The sequence below is a fragment of the Vombatus ursinus genome, unplaced genomic scaffold, assembly GCF_900497805.2.
Source record: "Vombatus ursinus unplaced genomic scaffold, bare-nosed wombat genome assembly UNPS02014779.1, whole genome shotgun sequence".
NCBI lineage: Eukaryota > Metazoa > Chordata > Mammalia > Diprotodontia > Vombatidae > Vombatus > Vombatus ursinus.
In genome coordinates, this window is record NW_020954557.1 from 51,534,454 (window position 1) to 51,554,217 (window position 19,764).

At 36.6% G+C, this 19,764-nt stretch overlaps 1 protein-coding gene across 1 annotated transcript in view; it reads left to right on the forward strand.

Annotated features, from left to right (window-relative positions):
- LOC114045739 (sodium channel protein type 1 subunit alpha-like) overlaps window positions 1–19,764 on the forward strand; it is a 132,503-nt gene that overhangs the window by 5,063 nt on the left and 107,676 nt on the right. Inside the window, 3 exon segments of the mRNA XM_027865914.1 lie at window positions 10,969–11,087; window positions 14,418–14,507; window positions 17,674–17,802. Of these exon segments, the coding sequence (XP_027721715.1) occupies window positions 10,969–11,087; window positions 14,418–14,507; window positions 17,674–17,802 (338 nt within the window).

The window sequence follows — 19,764 nt, forward strand, 5'->3', positions numbered from 1 at the left end:
TGGGCAACTGAACATATTGTGCCTAATTCTCATTTTGGAGATGTTTAAGAGGTCACAGGGATCAAAGAAAGTGTCTCATACTTCATCTTGTTGTTGGTAACATGACGAAGTAATTTTATTACCACAGAAAATTCTAAGGAAGAAAATCCACTCCTTGAAATCCCACAACTATGGGAAACTCCAAAAGAATACAATTGTTAGCATTGTGATACAATGTCCCTAATATATGTGTGTGTGTGTGTGTGTGTGTGTGTGTGTATGTATGTATGTATATAGGGATTAAAACACCCTTTGCTAAAACAGTTGTTTTTTTTTTTAAACAAGGAGTAGCCTTTTGCCAGGGCATCTCTATATTATGCTTGTGGGGGAGGAGGGCAGGAGTATCAGGTGATTCCACAGCAACAATTAAGACAATTATTGATTGTTTCCCTTTGTGGCTCTGGTAAGCCCTGAAGGAGTGTGCATGAAAAACCAATGTCAAAATGGCTCTAAAAGAGATGCTTGTAAATTTTCTGCTATTGTCAGTTCACCCTTGAAGGAACACTTTTGCCATTAGTGTGGTGATATCACATTGGCCTGTCTGCACCCTGACACTTAACACAGTCCCTGTGGCCTCTATTATAGTTCAAGATCACTCTTTGGTAGAGCTTCATGATTCCTAGAAAAGACTGAAATTAAATTATGAATTGTTGCAGATAGTACAATGTCCAGAATGTGGTTATCTCTATCTTGTATTCCCTCCCACATATCTGGATGCAAAGGGTCAAGACAAGTCTTGAGGCTTCACGTCATGAGTATTCAGTAGGATTGATCCCTGTTGTTCAACATGGAATGGATATTCTCAGAGATGAGAACCCTAGGAAGTCTCTGGCCAGTCTTCTCCAACAATCCAAGTCAGAACAGCCTCAGTAATCTACTCTACTCTTTCAGCCTGATTTTTTACTTTGTGAGGTCCAGAGACATAATGGTCTAAGTAAAAGTAAATGAGAAGTAAAAAAGTTCCCATCAACAAATTCCTTAAATTAAATTGAAGTAAATGAATATCCACAATTAGAAAGATGAGTTTTCTGAAAAATTCTGTGTTACAAACAAATGGCCCAAAGCTATGACTATTGCAGCAGAAATGTGAAATGGAATTGAGACCTCCTAGTGATTTTGAGGAGAAAAATAAAAAAGTTCTGCCCCTGGAATGGTTCTGAAAAAATCAATATGTATCCTTGGCTAAAACTCCTTAGTAACATACCATATGAAAATGGGTCCTTTGGGAAGTAATACCAAGTAGCCTATATATAATGCTGTATTTCATTAGAGTTGATTCAAATGTCATAATCAAATTTGGGTCACCATAAGGAGATTTTTATAAACAAATATAGGCGAAAGATAAGGTGATCACTACCTTCTGTCTTACTTTGAATACATCTATAACCTCTCTTTCAAGAAGTGATAGAATATTTTATCATGGGTTTTCAGGAGTTATGGATGGTCATTATGTTGATCATGGTTTTTATAGCTTTCAAAATTGTTTTTACAATGTTGTTATATACATTTTTCTCCTGGTTTTGATCATTTCATTCTTAATAAGTTTATAGAAATCCTGCAAATTGTTCATTTTTCATAATATTGATGTTAGAATATAATTTGTTCTTCTGGTCCTGCTTTTACTTCATTCTGAATGAATTCACATGCCTTTTCATGTCTCTTTGAAATCATCTGTTTTCTCATTTCTTACAACACAATCGTATTCCATCACATTCATATACCACGACTTATTTAGTCATTCTTAAATGGATGAGAATTCTTTTAGTTTCCAGTTTTTTACCACCACCGAAAGAGCTGCTATAAATATTTTTATACATAAAGGATCTTTTTCCTGTTTGCTGTCTTTTGGCTATAGGTCTATCAGTGGTATAGCTGGGGCAAAGAATATGCACTGCTGAGTAACTTTTTGGGTGTAATTCCAAATTGATTTCTAGATTGGCTTTACCTAATCACAGGTGTGCCAACAGTGCATTGATGTGCCTGTTTTCCCGTAGTTCCTCCAATATTTATTTCTACTTCCCCCTTTTTTTAGCATCTTTGCCATGCTTATGTATGTGAAGTAAAATCTTTGACTTGCTTTAATTTGTATTTCTTTTTTAGTTATATGGATCACCTTTTAATATGACTATACATAGCTCATTTCTTTGCTAGAGAATGGACTGTTCATATACTTTGACTATTAATCAGTTGGGGAATGGCTTTTATTCTTACAAATTTGAATCAGTTCTTTATATTTCTTGAAAATGAGATGTTTTAGAAATTTGAGGCAAAGCTTTTTCCCAGTTAATTGTTTGCCCTCTAATCTTAGCTTTATTGGATTTATTTGTGCAAAAACTTTTTAATTTATGTGATCAAAATTATCAAATTTGTCTTCTGTGATTCTTATTATCCTTTGTTTGGTCATAAATCTTTCCCCTCTCCATAGATCTAATAGATAAATATTTTCCACGTTTCTCAAATTTATTTATGGTTTAGCCTTTTATATTTAGGTCATGAACAGATTTGGGAGTTTATCTCCAAATGTGAGATGACCTCGTCAAATAAAATGATACTGACTTCCTCTTAAAAGATCCAATTCTTTAGTCAGTATTTATTAAACACCTACTATGTGCAGGCACTAATGAGGATTGGGAAAGTCTTCTTGTAGAAGGTGGGATTTTAAATGAGACTTGAAGGAAGCCAGGAAGTCCAGCAGGCAGAGATGAGGAGGGAGAGAATTCCAAGCAGGGGGAAAAGCCAGTGAAAATGCATGGAGTCTGTAGTATCTTATGAGAAGAATAGCAAGGAGGTCAGTGTTACTGGGTTATAGAGCGTATGGCAAAGGAGTAAGGTCTTAGAAGAATTAGAACACCTTAGGAAGCCTGTGGACAAATTTTGATACCCAGGCTATTCTAATGATATAAATGTATTGGATGATGCTTTTTAGTGGGCCAGATCCTTTCCTTCCAAAGGCTCTTTTTGCACTGTCTCCTTTCAATGACTGGACACTTCCAAAAGGACAAACCACTAAGAGAAATTCCAGTGGAATAAAAATAGAAACATTCCACTGCCTCATCTTCTAGTACATTCAAAACACAATACAATACTTTATCTTAGTCCTTGAATCAAGGCCCTGATTTTAAACAAGAATGAATGTCTAATTTTTAGATCATTGCACATTTTCCTCTCTTCTGGCCTGGCTTTGATAGTAATTCAGTACTACCACCAGCAGAAGGTAGACAAGTACAGTGGTTGAAGTTTTTTCCTCCTTAGCAATTCTTATAAAGTTTGGGTGAAAAAGGAGGCTTAAACTAATGTCTAAAATAGTCATTTAAAAGAACATAGCTCTTATACTTATATAAGGGGTTAATGTACTGCCTATATTTAGAAAAGGGAACCAATCATCCTAGAAACCATAAATCTAAAAAATTACTATTTCCAATGCAGAAAGGATCCTGGAAAAAAATCACAACCTAATCATTTTTCTGAAAACATAGAAAAAGAAAAAAGTACTAGATGGTAACCTAGTTTTGAAAAGAATAAATATAGAAGTAAAGAAAAATGTTTTTTTAAGAAATAAATCCTACCAGAATAAAAATGTAATGCCATAGATAGAGCATCAGACTTAAATTGAGGACTTAATTTCAAACATTGGCTCTGTCATCTAACTAGATGGCCAAGTGAATAGAGCCTTGAGGCCTGGAATTAGGAAGGCCTGAATTCAAATATGGCCTTAGACACTTACTAGCTATGTGACCCTGGATAAGTCACTTAACTTCTGTCTGCCAAAGTTTCCTCAGATGTAAAATGGGGATAATAATAGCACTTAATCCCTAGGGTTCTTATGAGAATCAAGTAAAATAATATTTGTAAAGCTCCTAGCATATGATGTTTAATAAATGAATATTTCCTTCCTTCCTTGGGCCAGCCACTTGTCCTCCCTAGGCCTCAGTTTCCTCATTTGTAAAATGAGGAAGGAGACTTTAGTCTCATTCCAGCTATATAGGATCCCATGATAGTGATCTTATCTCATTTTTTGATTTATTAACAATCCAGGTAGATATAGGGGAAGGTTCTAGTTAAATAAAATAAAACAAAAATCATAATATTAATAAACTTTTGGTTCTGTCCTCTATAACATAATTATCAACATTCAAAATATGCAAATGGTTGATGATCTCATTAATTTAATAAATTAAACTGTCATTTTTGACAGTTTAAACCCATACATTCTTCCTCATCCTATGCAGCTGATGTCCACTTCCTCTTCCATAACCTTGCCACAGATGGTCTGTCTACCCTCTGCTCTGGAGGCATCCTCATTTTCTCCTGAAATCACCAGGATGGCAGCACTGAAGCTGTCCACCAGCTGTTGCTCATACATTTCTCAAAACAAGCATTTATCAAACACCTACTATGTGCAAGGCACTGTGCTAATCACTCTACAAATATTATCTCATTAGATCCTCACAACAACCTTGCTAGATAAGTGCTATTATTATCACCATTTTACTGTTGAAGAAACTGAGGTTGGATGATTCGCTAAGAGTCATGAAGTTAGTAAGTGTCTGAGGCTGAATTTGAACTCAGGTCTCCCTAACTTCAGGCCCAGTACTGTGTTCACTGCACCACTTAGCTGTCCCTAAAAATCCTTTACTCAGGTTTTCTTTGAAGTTTCTTTTTTTGTTATGCACTGCACACATTCACACCAACCACACACTTCTCCATTGCTCTCTATATGAAATTTATTTTAAATTCTTTAGAGACTATAGTGTTCTATGAATCATAGCCACATAACAATGCCAAGAGGATTTGGTATTAGAAGACCAGGTTTTTTTTTTTTGTTTCTGGAAGAATCTGGGAATCATTAAAGGATAATTATTGATAAATTGGGGAAATATTTGAACCACACATCTTTTAAATGGGACCCCCATACATACAATGGACAGCGTACTTTAAAAGATAATATAATCCTAAGTGGTGTAGTTCAGTGGAAAGAGGAAACAGATGTGAGCAGAAACAATATACATCTGTGATTTATTAGGAGGTTTGAGTTGGGGAACAGAGGAAGGCTAATGCCACATACAATAATTTACCTCCATATACCACCTACTCTTTCCTTAATTTAAGGCATTTTGTTTAATTTGCTTATTATCTGATTTTATTGACAGTTGCTTTGGTCTAGAACCATTGAGTCTCCCTAACTCCTTGGATCCTACTTACACAAATCTGTACGTACTAACACAAGGTACAAAAACATCTTGTTTGTATTTGTCCATCATAAAAACAGGCTATATTGCTGTTGACTTTTCTTTTTGGCTTGACCCCTTCCCTGTGGTATCATGCCCCAAGAGGTGTCTACCAGACCTTAGAAAATTACCAGCAAGTTGTGGCTAAAGGAAGCAGGACAGAAGTAGGGCTGGGTTTTAAATAGGTAGACATTTCTAGTAGAAAGCTGTTATACTTTCTATTGTCCTTTCACCTCTGATTTTGGCCACATTCTGACAGATAAAACTTGCTTTATTTAATACATATCCTTGAAATGTTTTATGTAAAATTTTGTGAATCTACTTATATTTCAAAGATACTACACTACTTTGCGATCTGAAATACTACAGTAAATCCAGGAATTTGAATAATGACATAAATTGATCTGTTCTTTAAGTCTGAATTTCATATATCAGACTTAGAGCTAGGTACATCTGTATTGGTGTTTTATCATATGCTTTGAGCTAAAAGAGACTTTAGAGATCATCTAGTCCAATGATCTCATTTTACAGAGGTAGAAACTGAGGCCCTGAGAAGATGAAGTGGTTTGCCCAAATAAGTTGCAGAGGAAGGATTTGAACTGAGGACCTCTGGCCCCCTAATCAAGGGTTCGACCCAACTCAACCTCTCTCCGTTTATACCACAGTAAAATCTCAGATCAGGAAGGCAACCCAGTACTACAGAAAGAACCCTATCCGAGGACCTGAGTTCAACTCTCACTTCTAAAACTTATTACTTGTGTGACCGAGATCACCATTTAACTTCCTTGGACTTCATCTGTAACCAAGGAACCTTCTTTGGATCTTATCTGTAAAGTGAGAGGGTTACACTAGATAGTCTTTGGAGTTCTTTCTAGGGCTAAGATCTTAATCTTTTCTTGTATGAGCCTTTCTTTGCTAATAAAATGGAAAGTCTGAAAAATCTTAAGCAATATGTGAGATCCCTATATAATTTCCCTTTCATTTTTTTCTTCTCATTACCTCCACCACACTTCTTTGAAGAAATCAATGCCTAGAACTTCCAAGGAGCAGGCCTAGAGGCAAGCAACCCAGACGCAAGGACTTAGCAGTTCTTACCATTTGCAAATTGAGTTTTTGGATTCTGAAAACCAAACATAACCAAACACAACCATTGTGTGAACAAAGCATCAGGGCTTAGGAGCATTGATGAAAGAATAGGGAAAAAAAATGGATTTTTGTTGTTGAGTCATTTCAGTCATGTCTGACTCTTCGTGACCCCATTTCGATTTGCTTTGCAAAGATACTGGAGTGGTTTGCCATTTCCTTCTCCCGCTCATTTTACAGATGATCAACTGAGGCAGAGTTAAGTGACTTGCCCAGGGACACAGATAGGAAGTGTCTAAGGCCAAATTTGAATTCATGAGGATGAGTCTTCTTGATTCCAAGCTCAGTGCTCTATCCACTGCACCACCTAACTGTGCCCCTCCCCCAATGGATTATGTGTTACAAAATTGTTAAGTGTGATTGTACTTAAAATTTAAGGAATTCTATGACAAATTCCATTGATGCAAGATTTTGCAAATTAGGTGGCTGTACAATAAAGAGAACATCTTGTGGGCACTACTACAAAGAGACAAAATAAGTCCTTAAACAACATTATAATTACTGGTATAGAACTTTGCAAATTATACTTGTATGATATTTTAGGACTAAGAAAAGATTTGCATCATAGCAACACAGTGAAGTAGGTAAGGTAGGAGCTATTATTACAGGCCTTCTCTTTTATACTTTTGCCCCTAACTCAGACCTCCCTCCCTGACCTCATCCCTTCCCTCAGGAGAGGACATTACACAGTCTTTTACCAAGGAATTCAAAGTCATCCACCAGTACAGGTTCATCTCCTCCACTCAAACCACAAAGCAGTTCCACATCCTCCCCTACTCTTACCTGCTTTGCCCTTCTCCTTGCCAAGACTAACTACTCTACTTGCTTCTCGCCCTTCTCTATGAGCTTACCTTATGTACTACTCCCTCTCTCTTATTTTGAGTTTCTGCCTATTTAAAAGTTACTTCCCTGCCTACTACTACTCCCATCCCTACTACTAGGAAAAATAATAGTAATAGTCATAATTATAAAAGATAAGGTCGTTGCTGCTAGAAATTAGAGAAAGGTCCTTGTTAAAGAACACAGACATTGATCAATTTAGATTTTGCAAGAAACTGTACAACACAGCACAGGTTGCAAATATTGCTAACCCTCTGGGTATTTATAAAGACACCATCAAGTGGCCAAATTTATATACAAAAATTATGTATAACGAAGACTTCACGTCCTTCATAAACTAACAGATAACAAATCCCCATATTATAAAAGCAAGCCCCAACCACATGCTTGTGATTTCAACAAACAAACTGGAGCATTATCACAAATAAAACTGTTGCCTGTGATTGCCTACAACAATGCCCCATAACCATTTTTAAACATTTTAAATAGGTGTTGATTTAGGAGATATGCATAGACTTCAAACTACACAGAAGGAAAAAAACTCTCAAAATACTGAAACTTGGTGAAAGAAATTAAAATCTGGTCATCCTATCTGCTGCTACAGTTATCCCAAAGACGATTTCAGTGAGCCTAAAGAAGATAAGTTTAACATTAAAATACTTTTATTATTCAATTACAAAAACTATGGCCAATTCTAATAACCTGGATTGTTCTAACTGCTTCCCAATTGGTAACAGGCCCAAGGAAGGTAAATTATTTTGCTTAAGTCATGTAAGTAGTAAACTTCACAAGTGAGATTTGAACCCAGACCCTCTGAATCTAGTGGTCTTTCTGCTGTACTGGGCTCCCTCCCTGATCTAAGAATTTATTGTACTGTAAATAGAGTCTAATTTCTTCCCTCTCTAATCCATTCTCCTCAAAGCTGCCAAAAATAGTCTTGGTAAGGCAGTCTGATCACGTCATTCCCTTGCTCTAAAACTTCCAGTGGTTCCCTACTGCCTCTAGTATTAAAGGCAAACACCTCAGCCAAGCCTTTAAAGATCTCCCCAATCTTGCTCTAATCTATCTTTCAAGCCTTATTACATATGGCTCCCTTTCACACACTCTGTGTTCTAGCCAGAAGGGACTGTTTCTCTAAACTGGACATTGCATTTCCTGACTTCATAGATTCACTCAGCCTGATCCTCGTGTCTGGAATGTACTCTCCTCATCTCCCCCTATCCAAATCTTTCCCTTCCTTCAAGGCTTAGCTCAGAGGCCACCTTCTCCATGAAACTTTCCCTACATCAACCCAGTCTCTAGTAAGTATATTTCCCCATTTCAGTTACCTTGAATCATTCCTGCATTTATACATATTATTTCTATATTCTATAATAGTCTCTTTAGAGCAGCAAAGTGGCACAGTGGATAGAGTGCCTCTCCTGGAGTTAGGAAGACCCATCTTTCTGAGTTCAAATCTAGCTCCAAACACTTCCTAGCTGTGTTGCCCTGGGAACATCACTTATCTCTGTTTGCCTCAGTTTCCTCATCTGTAAGATCAGCTAGAGAAGGAAATGGCAAACTACTCCAATAATTTGCCACAAAAGAAACCCAAACGGGGTCACAGAGAGTTGGACATGACTGGAAAATGACTGAACAAACAGTCTCTTCAGATTTCTTACTAATTAAAGCTGTCTTAACTTTCCCTCTCTTTTCCCTCCCCTCCCCCAATAATTCTGAATTAGGCTTTTTACTTCACTTACTTTTAAATAAGGGAAACACTGAGAGCCAGATCTAATAATTGAAAAAAAGATTAGAAGTCCTAACATATTTCAGCTAAGTCTAGCCTACACCAGGTTTTTTGTTGTTTTGTTTTGGTTTTTTTTTTCTGAGTCTATGTTCCCAAACTCCCATGGGCAATGGCATTGTTATCACACCAAATAGCACAAGTCTGTTCATGTTGCTTACTGCACAATGATCTTGAAAGGCATTTTGGAGACAGAAGTATTGAATGAAAAAGGTAAAAAAGAGAGAGAAAGAATACTCACAGCTGTAAGTTGTGGTTACAGTCATGCACAAATGTCAAATTTCCTCTGTTCTAAATAGCATTTGTTTAAGCTTTCTTTATTTTCTATGATTTCATTCCTAAAAAGGAAAATGGAAAAGACATGTACAATGAAGGACTTGATTTAGAGCCTATCTATCTTTACTGAGTAAGCAGCACTTAGGGCTGTATTATTTGTCCAGTAGACACTCAGTAAATGTTTGTGGGTGATTCTGTCCTTATTTAGAAAATGTGTGTGTGTGTGTGTGTGTGAGAGAGAGCGGGAGAGAGAGAGAGGGTGGGGGGGAGGAGAACAGTAAATCAATGAGCTGAACCCTTTCTCAAAGAAGCCCTTGAAAAGGATTAAAAGAAGGAAATGTGTAAAGTCAATAGGCTCTGTACAAAAGAGATACTATCCCATAGCAAAAACAGCTTATGTAAATATACATTTTAAGAGAAATATTTTAGCCTCCTTGTCTCAAATCATGACCTCTGGGGTACTATTTTGAAGGTTGGGTAAAATAAATAGAACTAAAATAGAATATTTCCAGTGCTTAGCACAGTGCTGATACATAGTAGGTGTTTAATAAATGCTTGTTGATGATTCAATTTTTTTTGGTGACTCAATTTTTTAAGCTTCTTTTCAACTCTAAAATGCTGTGAATATCTATTATTATACCCCTTCTCCAAAAGAGGCCCTTTGTTGAGACAAAGGTTTTTCACCCCCAGTGCCTCTGTCTGAAGATCAAGGGTGGGGTGTTTAGGAAAAAGAAGGAACACAATTTTGGATCTATATATCACCTCTTTGTTTTTATCTGTTCAAGGTTTATTGTCCAAATAAAGCACAATTTATTAAAATCCATTTCATCCACTTTTGTTGAGAGCACACAGAACATACATGCACGACAGCACGGCTCGGGATATTGTGTTATCCTCATGTTCCTAAAGGCTTTGAGCTTTCCTTCTCTGCTGCATAAGTACTGCATGAAATGGGGAGTCAGATGGGATTAGAATTTTGTTAGCTACCTCAGAAATCCAAATACGAAACTCAGCACTCCAGGACATCTGACACTCTCCAGGGAACTTTTGTTCCAGAAATCGATGATTGGATTGCACCCATCTAAGTGAAGAGTGGGTTTTGCTGTTTTATTCTGCAACACATCGAGATAGTATTTGTTTCATAAGCATTGATAGTAGAATTTATCTCAGGATAAAAATAGTTCTTGTTCTATTGAAAATTCTTTGAAATTATTTCTTATATCTGAATGGTGAAATTTGGTACCATGATAGAAGTAAATTTTATGTGAAAGATTTTTTAAATAATTATCAAAGCCTGTACATATTTAAGAACTTCTTTTCTCTTTCATACACATTTACCATCCTAGCACCAAGTTTGCTTGATCTCTCCAGATTTCTTATGCGTTAGGATAGGATGAAAGAAAAAAAAACTACTACCTTCAAAATCTAGTGTAGACATACTACAAGGAAGTAGCAGGTAAGTGTGGCTGCCAGATTTCTTCTTTAAGTTAAAAGTTAATGGCTTTATATTCATAGTTCATATGGAAAATTCAAGTGCTTTATATTGGCTTATCCTGCAGAATGAAGATAAATCATGACGGCAAATTTAGGATGTTCAATTTAATTTTTAAATTGCTGGTACTTTGATACTCTCCTGTTGTGTTCCTTTCTTTACAGACTTTTATAGTATTGAATAAAGGGAAGGCAATTTTCCGATTCAGTGCCACTTCTGCCCTGTACATTTTAACTCCCTTCAATCCTCTTAGGAAAATAGCTATTAAGATTTTGGTACATTCATATCCTTTTTCAATGTGTTGATTTCCAATGTCGCTCCTTGACGTCTGCTCTTTGTAGATGTGTTTTTAAATAGTAGTTCACAAATAAGTTTGGGAGAAGTTCTCATCATTTTGTGTTGGTTGATATATTAGACTCTTTACCTTCCAGAAACCAGTGGGTTCCAAATTTGGTCAGTCACATAAATGCCATAGAAATAAACAGAATCATTAAAAGTTACTTAGACATTTGACCTCTTAGACTTACAATATGTGTGTGTTCAGAAATTGTGACTTCCAAGCCAAAAGATTTTGTTTGTTCGTGGTGGACCTAGACCTGTTATAGGTCAAATCCCACCTTTGTCATTTATTATCTATATGACCTTGAACAAGTTATATAACCTCTCCAGTCTTCAGTTTCCTCATTTGTAAAATTAAAATTGAACCAGATGCACTTCCAGCTCTAGAAATTGCGAGGATGGAAATCCCTTTGACTGAAATCCATTGATAAGCTATACCTCAGTAATTTTCAGTCTTAATCTACAGTATGGAGTTACCTGGGGCACTAAGGAATAAAATGACTGTGCTCATGGTCTCATAGGTATTAGTTCCAGAGGTAAAACTTGAACTCAGATCTTTCTGACTGTAGTACTGACTGACTCTCTAGACACCATACCGTATTGCTTCTCAGAGTTTGCTAGCACAAATTTTATGCAAGATTATGCTGTCCATACTGCCTTTATGGAATGTTCATCATTGTTGTACAAAGTTTGCCTTGGCAAACTTTCTTATACAATGTCCCTAAGGTCTTTGTGCAATTTTAAGCTGCTTTGGATTTCTAAAGCTTTTGTTAATAAGAGCCCTTCCACTCCTATGGGAAAACTCATTCTCTCTAGTGATGAACATTTGTCTGACAGTGACTCAGTTATCAGTAACTTGAATGGTTAAATTGTTAATATAGGATTATAATAACTTAAAACTGGGAGAAACTTTAGAGGTCAATTTTCGGTATGTACTTTTTTCAAGCAATAACTAAAAATAAAATATCCACAAAATTTTAAAAAAAGAAATATTTAAAAATAAAATTTGTCATAGCTCATCCCTTAATATTAAGTGGCTTTCTAGGCCTCAGTTTCCATAACTGTAAAAAATGAGAGCATTATACTAAATGACCTCCAAAGTCCTATCTCCAAGTCTATCATTCTATAGTATTCATATTAAACATTCAATTTCATTTTAAAACTTATGGCTTTGTGATTTTATTGGTTACATAAATGTATATTTCATAAGACTATTAAAATAACTCTAAAATTATAAAGATCACGGAGGAGGACCTAGATGCAAATGAAAGATTTGTCTTTCAATAATTCAGCTCTTGGCGCCATCATGTGGCTGTCTTCTAATAATTCTCTTTTTCTCTAGGCAAAAAAAAAAAGAGTAACAAAATGGTAGGCAAAGAGTATTGGTCCAGAAATCAGCAGGCCTGGGTTTTAGTCCAGACTCTGACACTAACTAGCTCTATGACAACAAGCAAATTATTCATTCCTTTCTTGACTTTAGTTTTCTTTAAAATATGAGCACTTGTTTTAATCTTAGACTAAATGATCTCTAGACTTCCTTTCAGCCCTGTGATTCCATGTTAAATTTTTGTTGCCTTCATGTTATCATTTTAAGGGTAGATGACCATAAATATAGTAAAACTGGATATGACTGAAATATGTGCTACCATTCCTTTAGTTGATTCTGTCATTAGCCTTCTGTTTTCTGGGCACTCACTCATTTCCATGGCTTCAACCTCCATTTCTTTGCATACGACTCTCACATCTATGTATCTCCAGCACTGACCTTTCCTCTGAACTGTATTTCCAAGTTCCTACAAAACCTCTTCACCTATGTATCCTACCAACACCACAAGCTCAATATCAATTAATAAGCATTTTTAGCATCTTTTATGTGCCGAACACTGTGTTAGCCACTAGGGATACAAATACAAAAGTGAAACATGTCCTACCTTTTTCCCCTAAACCTGATACTTCTCCTTCTGACTTTAATATTTCTATCAGTGACTACTACTCACTCAGTCAGCGATGTTTGAAACATTCTTGTTTATAATCAGTTATTGAGTTAGGTCTACTCTATCTCTGCAACATCTTTCACATTTATTCTTTCCTCTTTATTTCTACTTCTACCAGCAAAGTACAAGCCCTCATTATAAACCACTTGGATTATTGTAGCACTTTTCTGCACCCTTCCTCGAATCTGTCCTTCATACATCTTAACATGTCAGTTGTCCATATGAATAGATAGGGACATGCCCCTTTTCTGTTTAAAAAAAAGTCTATGCCCTATTGCTTCTGAACAAAATTCAAACTGCTTCCTAACATTTAAAGCCTATCGTAATCTAGCATCATCCTCCTTTTTTTTAACCTCATTGAGGTTTATTACTCCACTCAATGAACTCTGCTTTGACAAAACTCAACTACTTGTGTCCCCCAAATATGCTTTGCATTTTCCTACTTCTGTATCTTTTTCTCTTGCTTTTCCTGTTTACCTTTTCTATTCCCACCCATCCTTCAAAACCCAGCTCAAGTGCCAAACCTCCCATTTGGCCTGCCCATAGGTCCCTTCTCAGTTACATTTTCCCTTTCAGACCTCACACAGCACGTTGTATTATACCTCTAAGATGCACTTCTGATATATTATTGTGTAGTGTTGTTGTTATTATTACTATTATCTATGTGTCTTATCCCCCTATGAGAATATAGACTCCTTGAGGATAGGGAAACATTTTTATATAAACTTTATATTTCCCCTTGCATCTAAAACAATGTTCTACACACAGTTGACACTTAAGAAATATTTATTGAATGGAATGGAACTGAAATAAATGTAATTAACAGAAAAGAACACAAAAGAGTCATTCTCCACCTGCCTGGTAGTTTTTGATTAAAAAAAAAAAAACTAAAGGGGAATAGACTCACACAATCTCAGTCATATCCAATCCTAATTTATTTGTATAAACCTGACCTAAAAAATGCATCCCCAAAGCTAGCATCATGCTTCCCTTTGATCATGGACTACTTTAATTTATCAACCCAAATGGGATAAATCTTCATTCATAAATATCAAACCTGAGGAGGGGAGAGGGTGATGTACTCTCAGCAGTTTTCTCTTTTGTCCTCTGAATGAGTTAAAGCTATTTCTTTCTGGTACAAAACTGCCCAATTCATTTCTGTATGTATAATGCCCACTAAAATGCCTTGGGAGTTTGATGTAATAAATTACTTCCACTTTGTTAGCTTTATGTAAAAGATATTTCTGTATTGTTTTGTGTTTTCCTTAACTATTACCTACATTATTCAGCATGCTTATTATGTGCACTATTTTGACAAACTGCGTGTTTATGACAATGAGCAATCCTCCCGACTGGACGAAGAATGTAGAGTAAGTTAACAATGTTATCTTATATCATTTCCATAACTTGAGCATATATATTTTAAGACATCATTTGGACCTTTGTATTATGGTTTTTATGGAGTCTCTGAACTTAGTCATTTAGGAAATATGATTATACCCCCAAACTATCAAACAATAAGCGTCTAATAAGGACCTAGTATGTGTCAGGCACTGTGCTAGGCACTGGGAACATGAAACAAAGGTGAAACAATCCTTGCCTTCAGGAGCTCACAGTCTAGCACATATGTATATGTGTATGTGTGTGTATTCCCAAAATCTTAGTGCAAACTCAATGTATGAAAGCTGCATGTAGGTAGATGCAAAATAGATGAAAGATGATTTTGAAGGAAAGGTAAGATTTGCTTGCTAATGGGCCTGGTCATATGAGAACTAATCATATGGGCCACTATCCTATGCTGTAGTTCTCACATTATAGGAAAGATGGTAGTGAGGAAAAATGAAGAGTAAATCTTTGGCAGGATCCAGAAAGCTGAATTTTCTTCCTGAGAACTTAGGGCCTCCAGGAGGACTGTGGGCATCCCAGAACTGATGCAGTAAAAAGCCAAGGAGAACTGTGGGCACCCCAGAACCAAAAAAGTAAAAAACCCAACATTTCCTTCCATCTGCCATTTTCTTCAGTTTCAGACCAATGTCCTTTTCAAAGGCAGGGCCTATGACCATTATGATAGCTATGAAAACAATTGAGGTCTGTTGCAGTGGAGTCTGAGGTAGCAAAGGCTAATGTCAAAAAATCTAGACTAAAAGTTATCCAAGACAGCGGCAGCTTTGTGAGACCTAAGCCTAGACTTTGTACAACATAGGTCTCACTGCCATGGTATCACTGAGGGAGATCTTTAGTATCTCACCAGAGGCAGGCAATGGAATCTTTGCTATTTTCTCTAACATCTATTGTCGTGTGCTGTTGAACCTAAAAGAAAGAGCAGAGAAAATATCTGGTGGAGGTGGCTTCTTTCTAGTATTTAATTCTAAGAGAAGTTATCATCGCCATCATCATCACATTTATATAGCACATGCTACTATGTGCCAGGCACCGTGCTAAATGCTTTATAAATATTATCTCATCTAATCCTCACAACCATCCTTGGAAGTAGATGCTACTATCATTCATGTTTTATAATTGAGCAAAATGGAGCAAACAGAGATTAAGTGGTTTACTCAGAGTCACACAACTAGTGAATGTCTGAGGCAGAGCTTGTGCTCAAGTCTTCTTGACTCCAGGCCCAGCACTCTATCCACTGCACCATCTACCTACCTCTAAGTGAAAAAGAGCAGAAGAGCAGCTTGTGGAATTGGTGTGTTTACCAATTGACTTCACCTCATTTGTCTGAGCTCTGCAAGTCTGAGCAGCAGGCCCGTGGGTTTGTCCCTTTGGAGTTCCAATAAACTACTGTTGGAGCTAGTCACTACTAGCCAGTTATAAAACTCTGTGATTTCAGAGCGACAAAATTGCAGGTTGCCTTTTGAACTGAAATTCTTGCACTGGTTTTTCCACTGCAAGAATTGGACTAGGCTGGAGGCTAGAACTGAATTCCCACTCTGCCCCTAGGGTCAGAGCTATGCAGATATTTCTTGCTTCTGCACTTGCCTAGGGCCCACCACCTGCCTCAGTACTGCTCACCCTAGAATGCCACTCCTAGATACAAGTCCCTTCCTCCATCCACCCTGGATCTGTGACTTTGTCCTTTGACTGTCAAGCAGACAGAACTTTCCAGGTGAAATGGGTAAAAAATTAATAGACTGAAAGATGTTGTCCACATCTAAATAGAATAGCATGCATGGGAAACAGCATTGAAAACCTGACACTACCTCAGGCTATTTTTGCCATTAAATTTTAATTTTTTATGACTCTTGGCTCAGTGACTAAGTGGCTTTAGGATTCCAAGCTCAGTGATCATGCTTCACCTTAACGCCAATAAAATACACCTGCCTTGGTTTTTCTATCTTCCATGATAGGAAACACAAGTAACACAGGTAGGCGAAAAATAAAAATGAAGCTGTTTGGACCTTGCTCTTCTTCATGAAACATCAATGAAATAGAATTTTAGCACTTTGAAGGAAAGTATTTATGCTTCTGACGTATTGTTGATTGACTGATCTGTCATATGAGTGCACTAAACAATTCCCAGGAGGCTCTATTCATTTATGATATTACCACATTATATTAGCACATAGAAATACAGCTAGGCTCTTCTAAGTACCATAAAATCATAGATTTAGACCTAGAAGGAGCCTTGGAAGCCCCCTAGTCCAACTTACTCATTTTATCTGTAAGGAAACAAAGCCTCAGGGAGGTAATCAACTTGCCTTAAAGTCATAGGAAGTAAATAGCAGAGCCAGGATTCATAACCAGACCCTTTGCCTCCAAATCCAGTTTTCGTTCCACTATGCCATAAAACCTCCTCATACTGTTCTCACAGAACTGAAAGAAACTTGATAGGATTTTTATTTGTATTTGTTCACTTCGTGTCACTTTATGTTGCTTTATCTTTATTATTGTTGTACAGCAACTGCTCACAGGCCTGATCCCACTGCTGACTGGCCCAGAAGCTTAGACCTGCTCTGTATCCAACCTGGGTTAGTTCATCCTTCCTTAGGCAACCTGATGACCCTTCCACTCCCAGAGACTTATATTGGCTCTGCACTTAGTTCATATACCTGATTCGTTTAGTGACTAAAAAACTAAACCTTAGTCTTACTACAACCCAGAATCTGTCAGCCTCAACTGCCTCAGTAGCAAGGACTGCAGATGTGTGGCACTGCGGAAGCTATCATAGTCATTCCTAAACATACTTCCCACCATACACATTCAGAAACATACACACGCACACACACACACATACACACACACACACACACACATGGCCCTTCTAACAGAGACACAGTTCAGCAAAATTAATCAATAGTCATTATATTTGAGAGCATATCAATTTATCATTTAAAAAGCATTAATATAATTAGTTTTCCTAAATGTAATTTATATATAGAATATTGTCTTATCTATGATAGATACAAATTTGAACTAGTTCCATTTCTTTCCAGTTTTATCTATTTATTTCATTAATATTTGATAAGCAATTAATGTTCTAGAAAGGAAAAAAATCAATTTATTATATTTTTGGATATTTGATTCCAGGTACACTTTCACAGGAATATATACATTTGAATCACTTATAAAAATCATTGCCAGGGGTTTCTGTTTAGAAGATTTCACTTTTCTCCGGGATCCATGGAACTGGCTTGATTTCACTGTCATTACATTTGCGTAAGTATTTTTTGAAACTTAATCGAGAATAAAATTTGCATTTTTAATGCCTTTTGTTTTAAAGTCTGGGCTTCCTACATCTAAAGGAAGTTTTATGATGATTTACAGATTCAGATTCACGTGTTTTAAATTCATACAAAAAGGTACAGTCTTAAGAGCTGAGAACGCTTGAAACAATTCACTTTCCCATCAGTTGTATAGCTAAGGAAAATTTCAGTTACTGAAAAACTCTATTCATGACATTTATTTAACAGTCATTGATTTATATTTATCATATATCTATATAACCACCTACATTCTCACTTAGATATGCATGTACTATTTCAGCCTTGCAAATTGATTTCAACTCATAAGCACAATAAAGGTTCTGCTTTCCCTTCCCCACCAAGACTTCTCATCTAGCTATGTCCAAGTCTTTCTTTAGGTTAAGGGAGAAAAGCATTGGACAACATTTTTTTATGATATTCTTGTGTATGAGGTGGAGAGATATTAACAAGATGATAATACAGTTTAGGCAGACTCAGAATTGGATGAATGACTAGACCCAAAGAGTAGTAATTCATGGCTCACTGTCACTTTTAGATGCAGGCTTCTATTAGAGTATCCTATAGTTCTGTCCTTGACTTTGCTGCTTAACATTTGTGACTTGGGTAAAAGCACAGATAACATGTTTACAGGTGACACAAAGCTATGAGGGATGGATAACACTGGATGCCTGTAGGATCCAAGAATAATTTAACAGAATAGAATTTGGGGCTAGTAAATGAAGATAAAATGTAATAGGCATAAACAGAAATGATCCACTTGGGTTCAAAATTTCCATTTCAAAAGTACATTATGGGGAATGTGTGGTTCAACAGTTTATCTGAAAGAAAAATGGGAATTTTAGTGAATCATTAGGCCAATGTACATCATCAGTACAATATGCCAGTCCATCCCTCTCCAAAAAAAAAAAAATCCTAATGCCACCTTAGATTGCATTAATAGGAGAATACTATCTGGAAGTCAGGAGATTATAATTCTACTGTATTCTTCTCTTGTTAGGTTACCCGCTGAAGTACTATGTTCAATGATAGGCACTTCATTATATGATCACTTGGAAAGTGACAAAATCATGACATTAAAATTAATTGATGAAACTGGGAGTATTTAGCCATAAGAGGAGAAAACTGAGGGAGAACTTGACAGTCAATGTTCAAGTAGTAAGATTGTTATGTGGAAGAGGGATTAGGTTTAGTCTGTTTAGCCTCAAAGGGCAGAATTGGAAGCAATGGATGGAAGATGAAAAGAACCAGATTTAGGCTTTGTTGCTATTCTATAAAAGTGAAATGAGCTGCCTCAGAAAAGAATCAGTTCTCCCTCTTTAAACCCTCAATTACCACTTGTTTGGGATGTCATATAGGAGATTCTCAATCAGATTTGGTTTGGATTACATGATCCCTGATGTACCTTCTAACTCAGGTATTCTATGATTCTGAATGCATGGGCATTTGCCTGCTATAAATACTCTGATCAATCCAACCAAAATACAATTGGAAGGAGAAATAAATTATATTATATCTCTATTACATTACTTAATATTCTTTAGCTTCTGATTTCATTCCCATTAGTTCTTATTTCATTCTCTAGTGACTTATTTTAAACTTTGGGCACAAAGACAAGTATGTACTTCCTTGATTATAATTCTCTCTCCTTTCCTCTTCTTCCCTTCCCTTCCCTTCCCTTCCCTTCCCTTCCCTTCCCTTCCCTTCCCTTCTCTTCTCTTCTCTTCTCTTCTCTTCACTTCTCTTCTCTTCTCTTCTCTTCTCTTCTCTTCTCTTCTCTCCTCTTCTCTTCTCTTCTCTCCTCTCCTCTTCTCTCCTCTCCTCTCCTCTCCTCTCCTCTCCTCTCCTCCTCTCTTCTCCTCTCCTCTCCTCTCCACTCCTCTCCTCTCCTCCTCTCCTCTCCTCTCCTCTCCTCTCC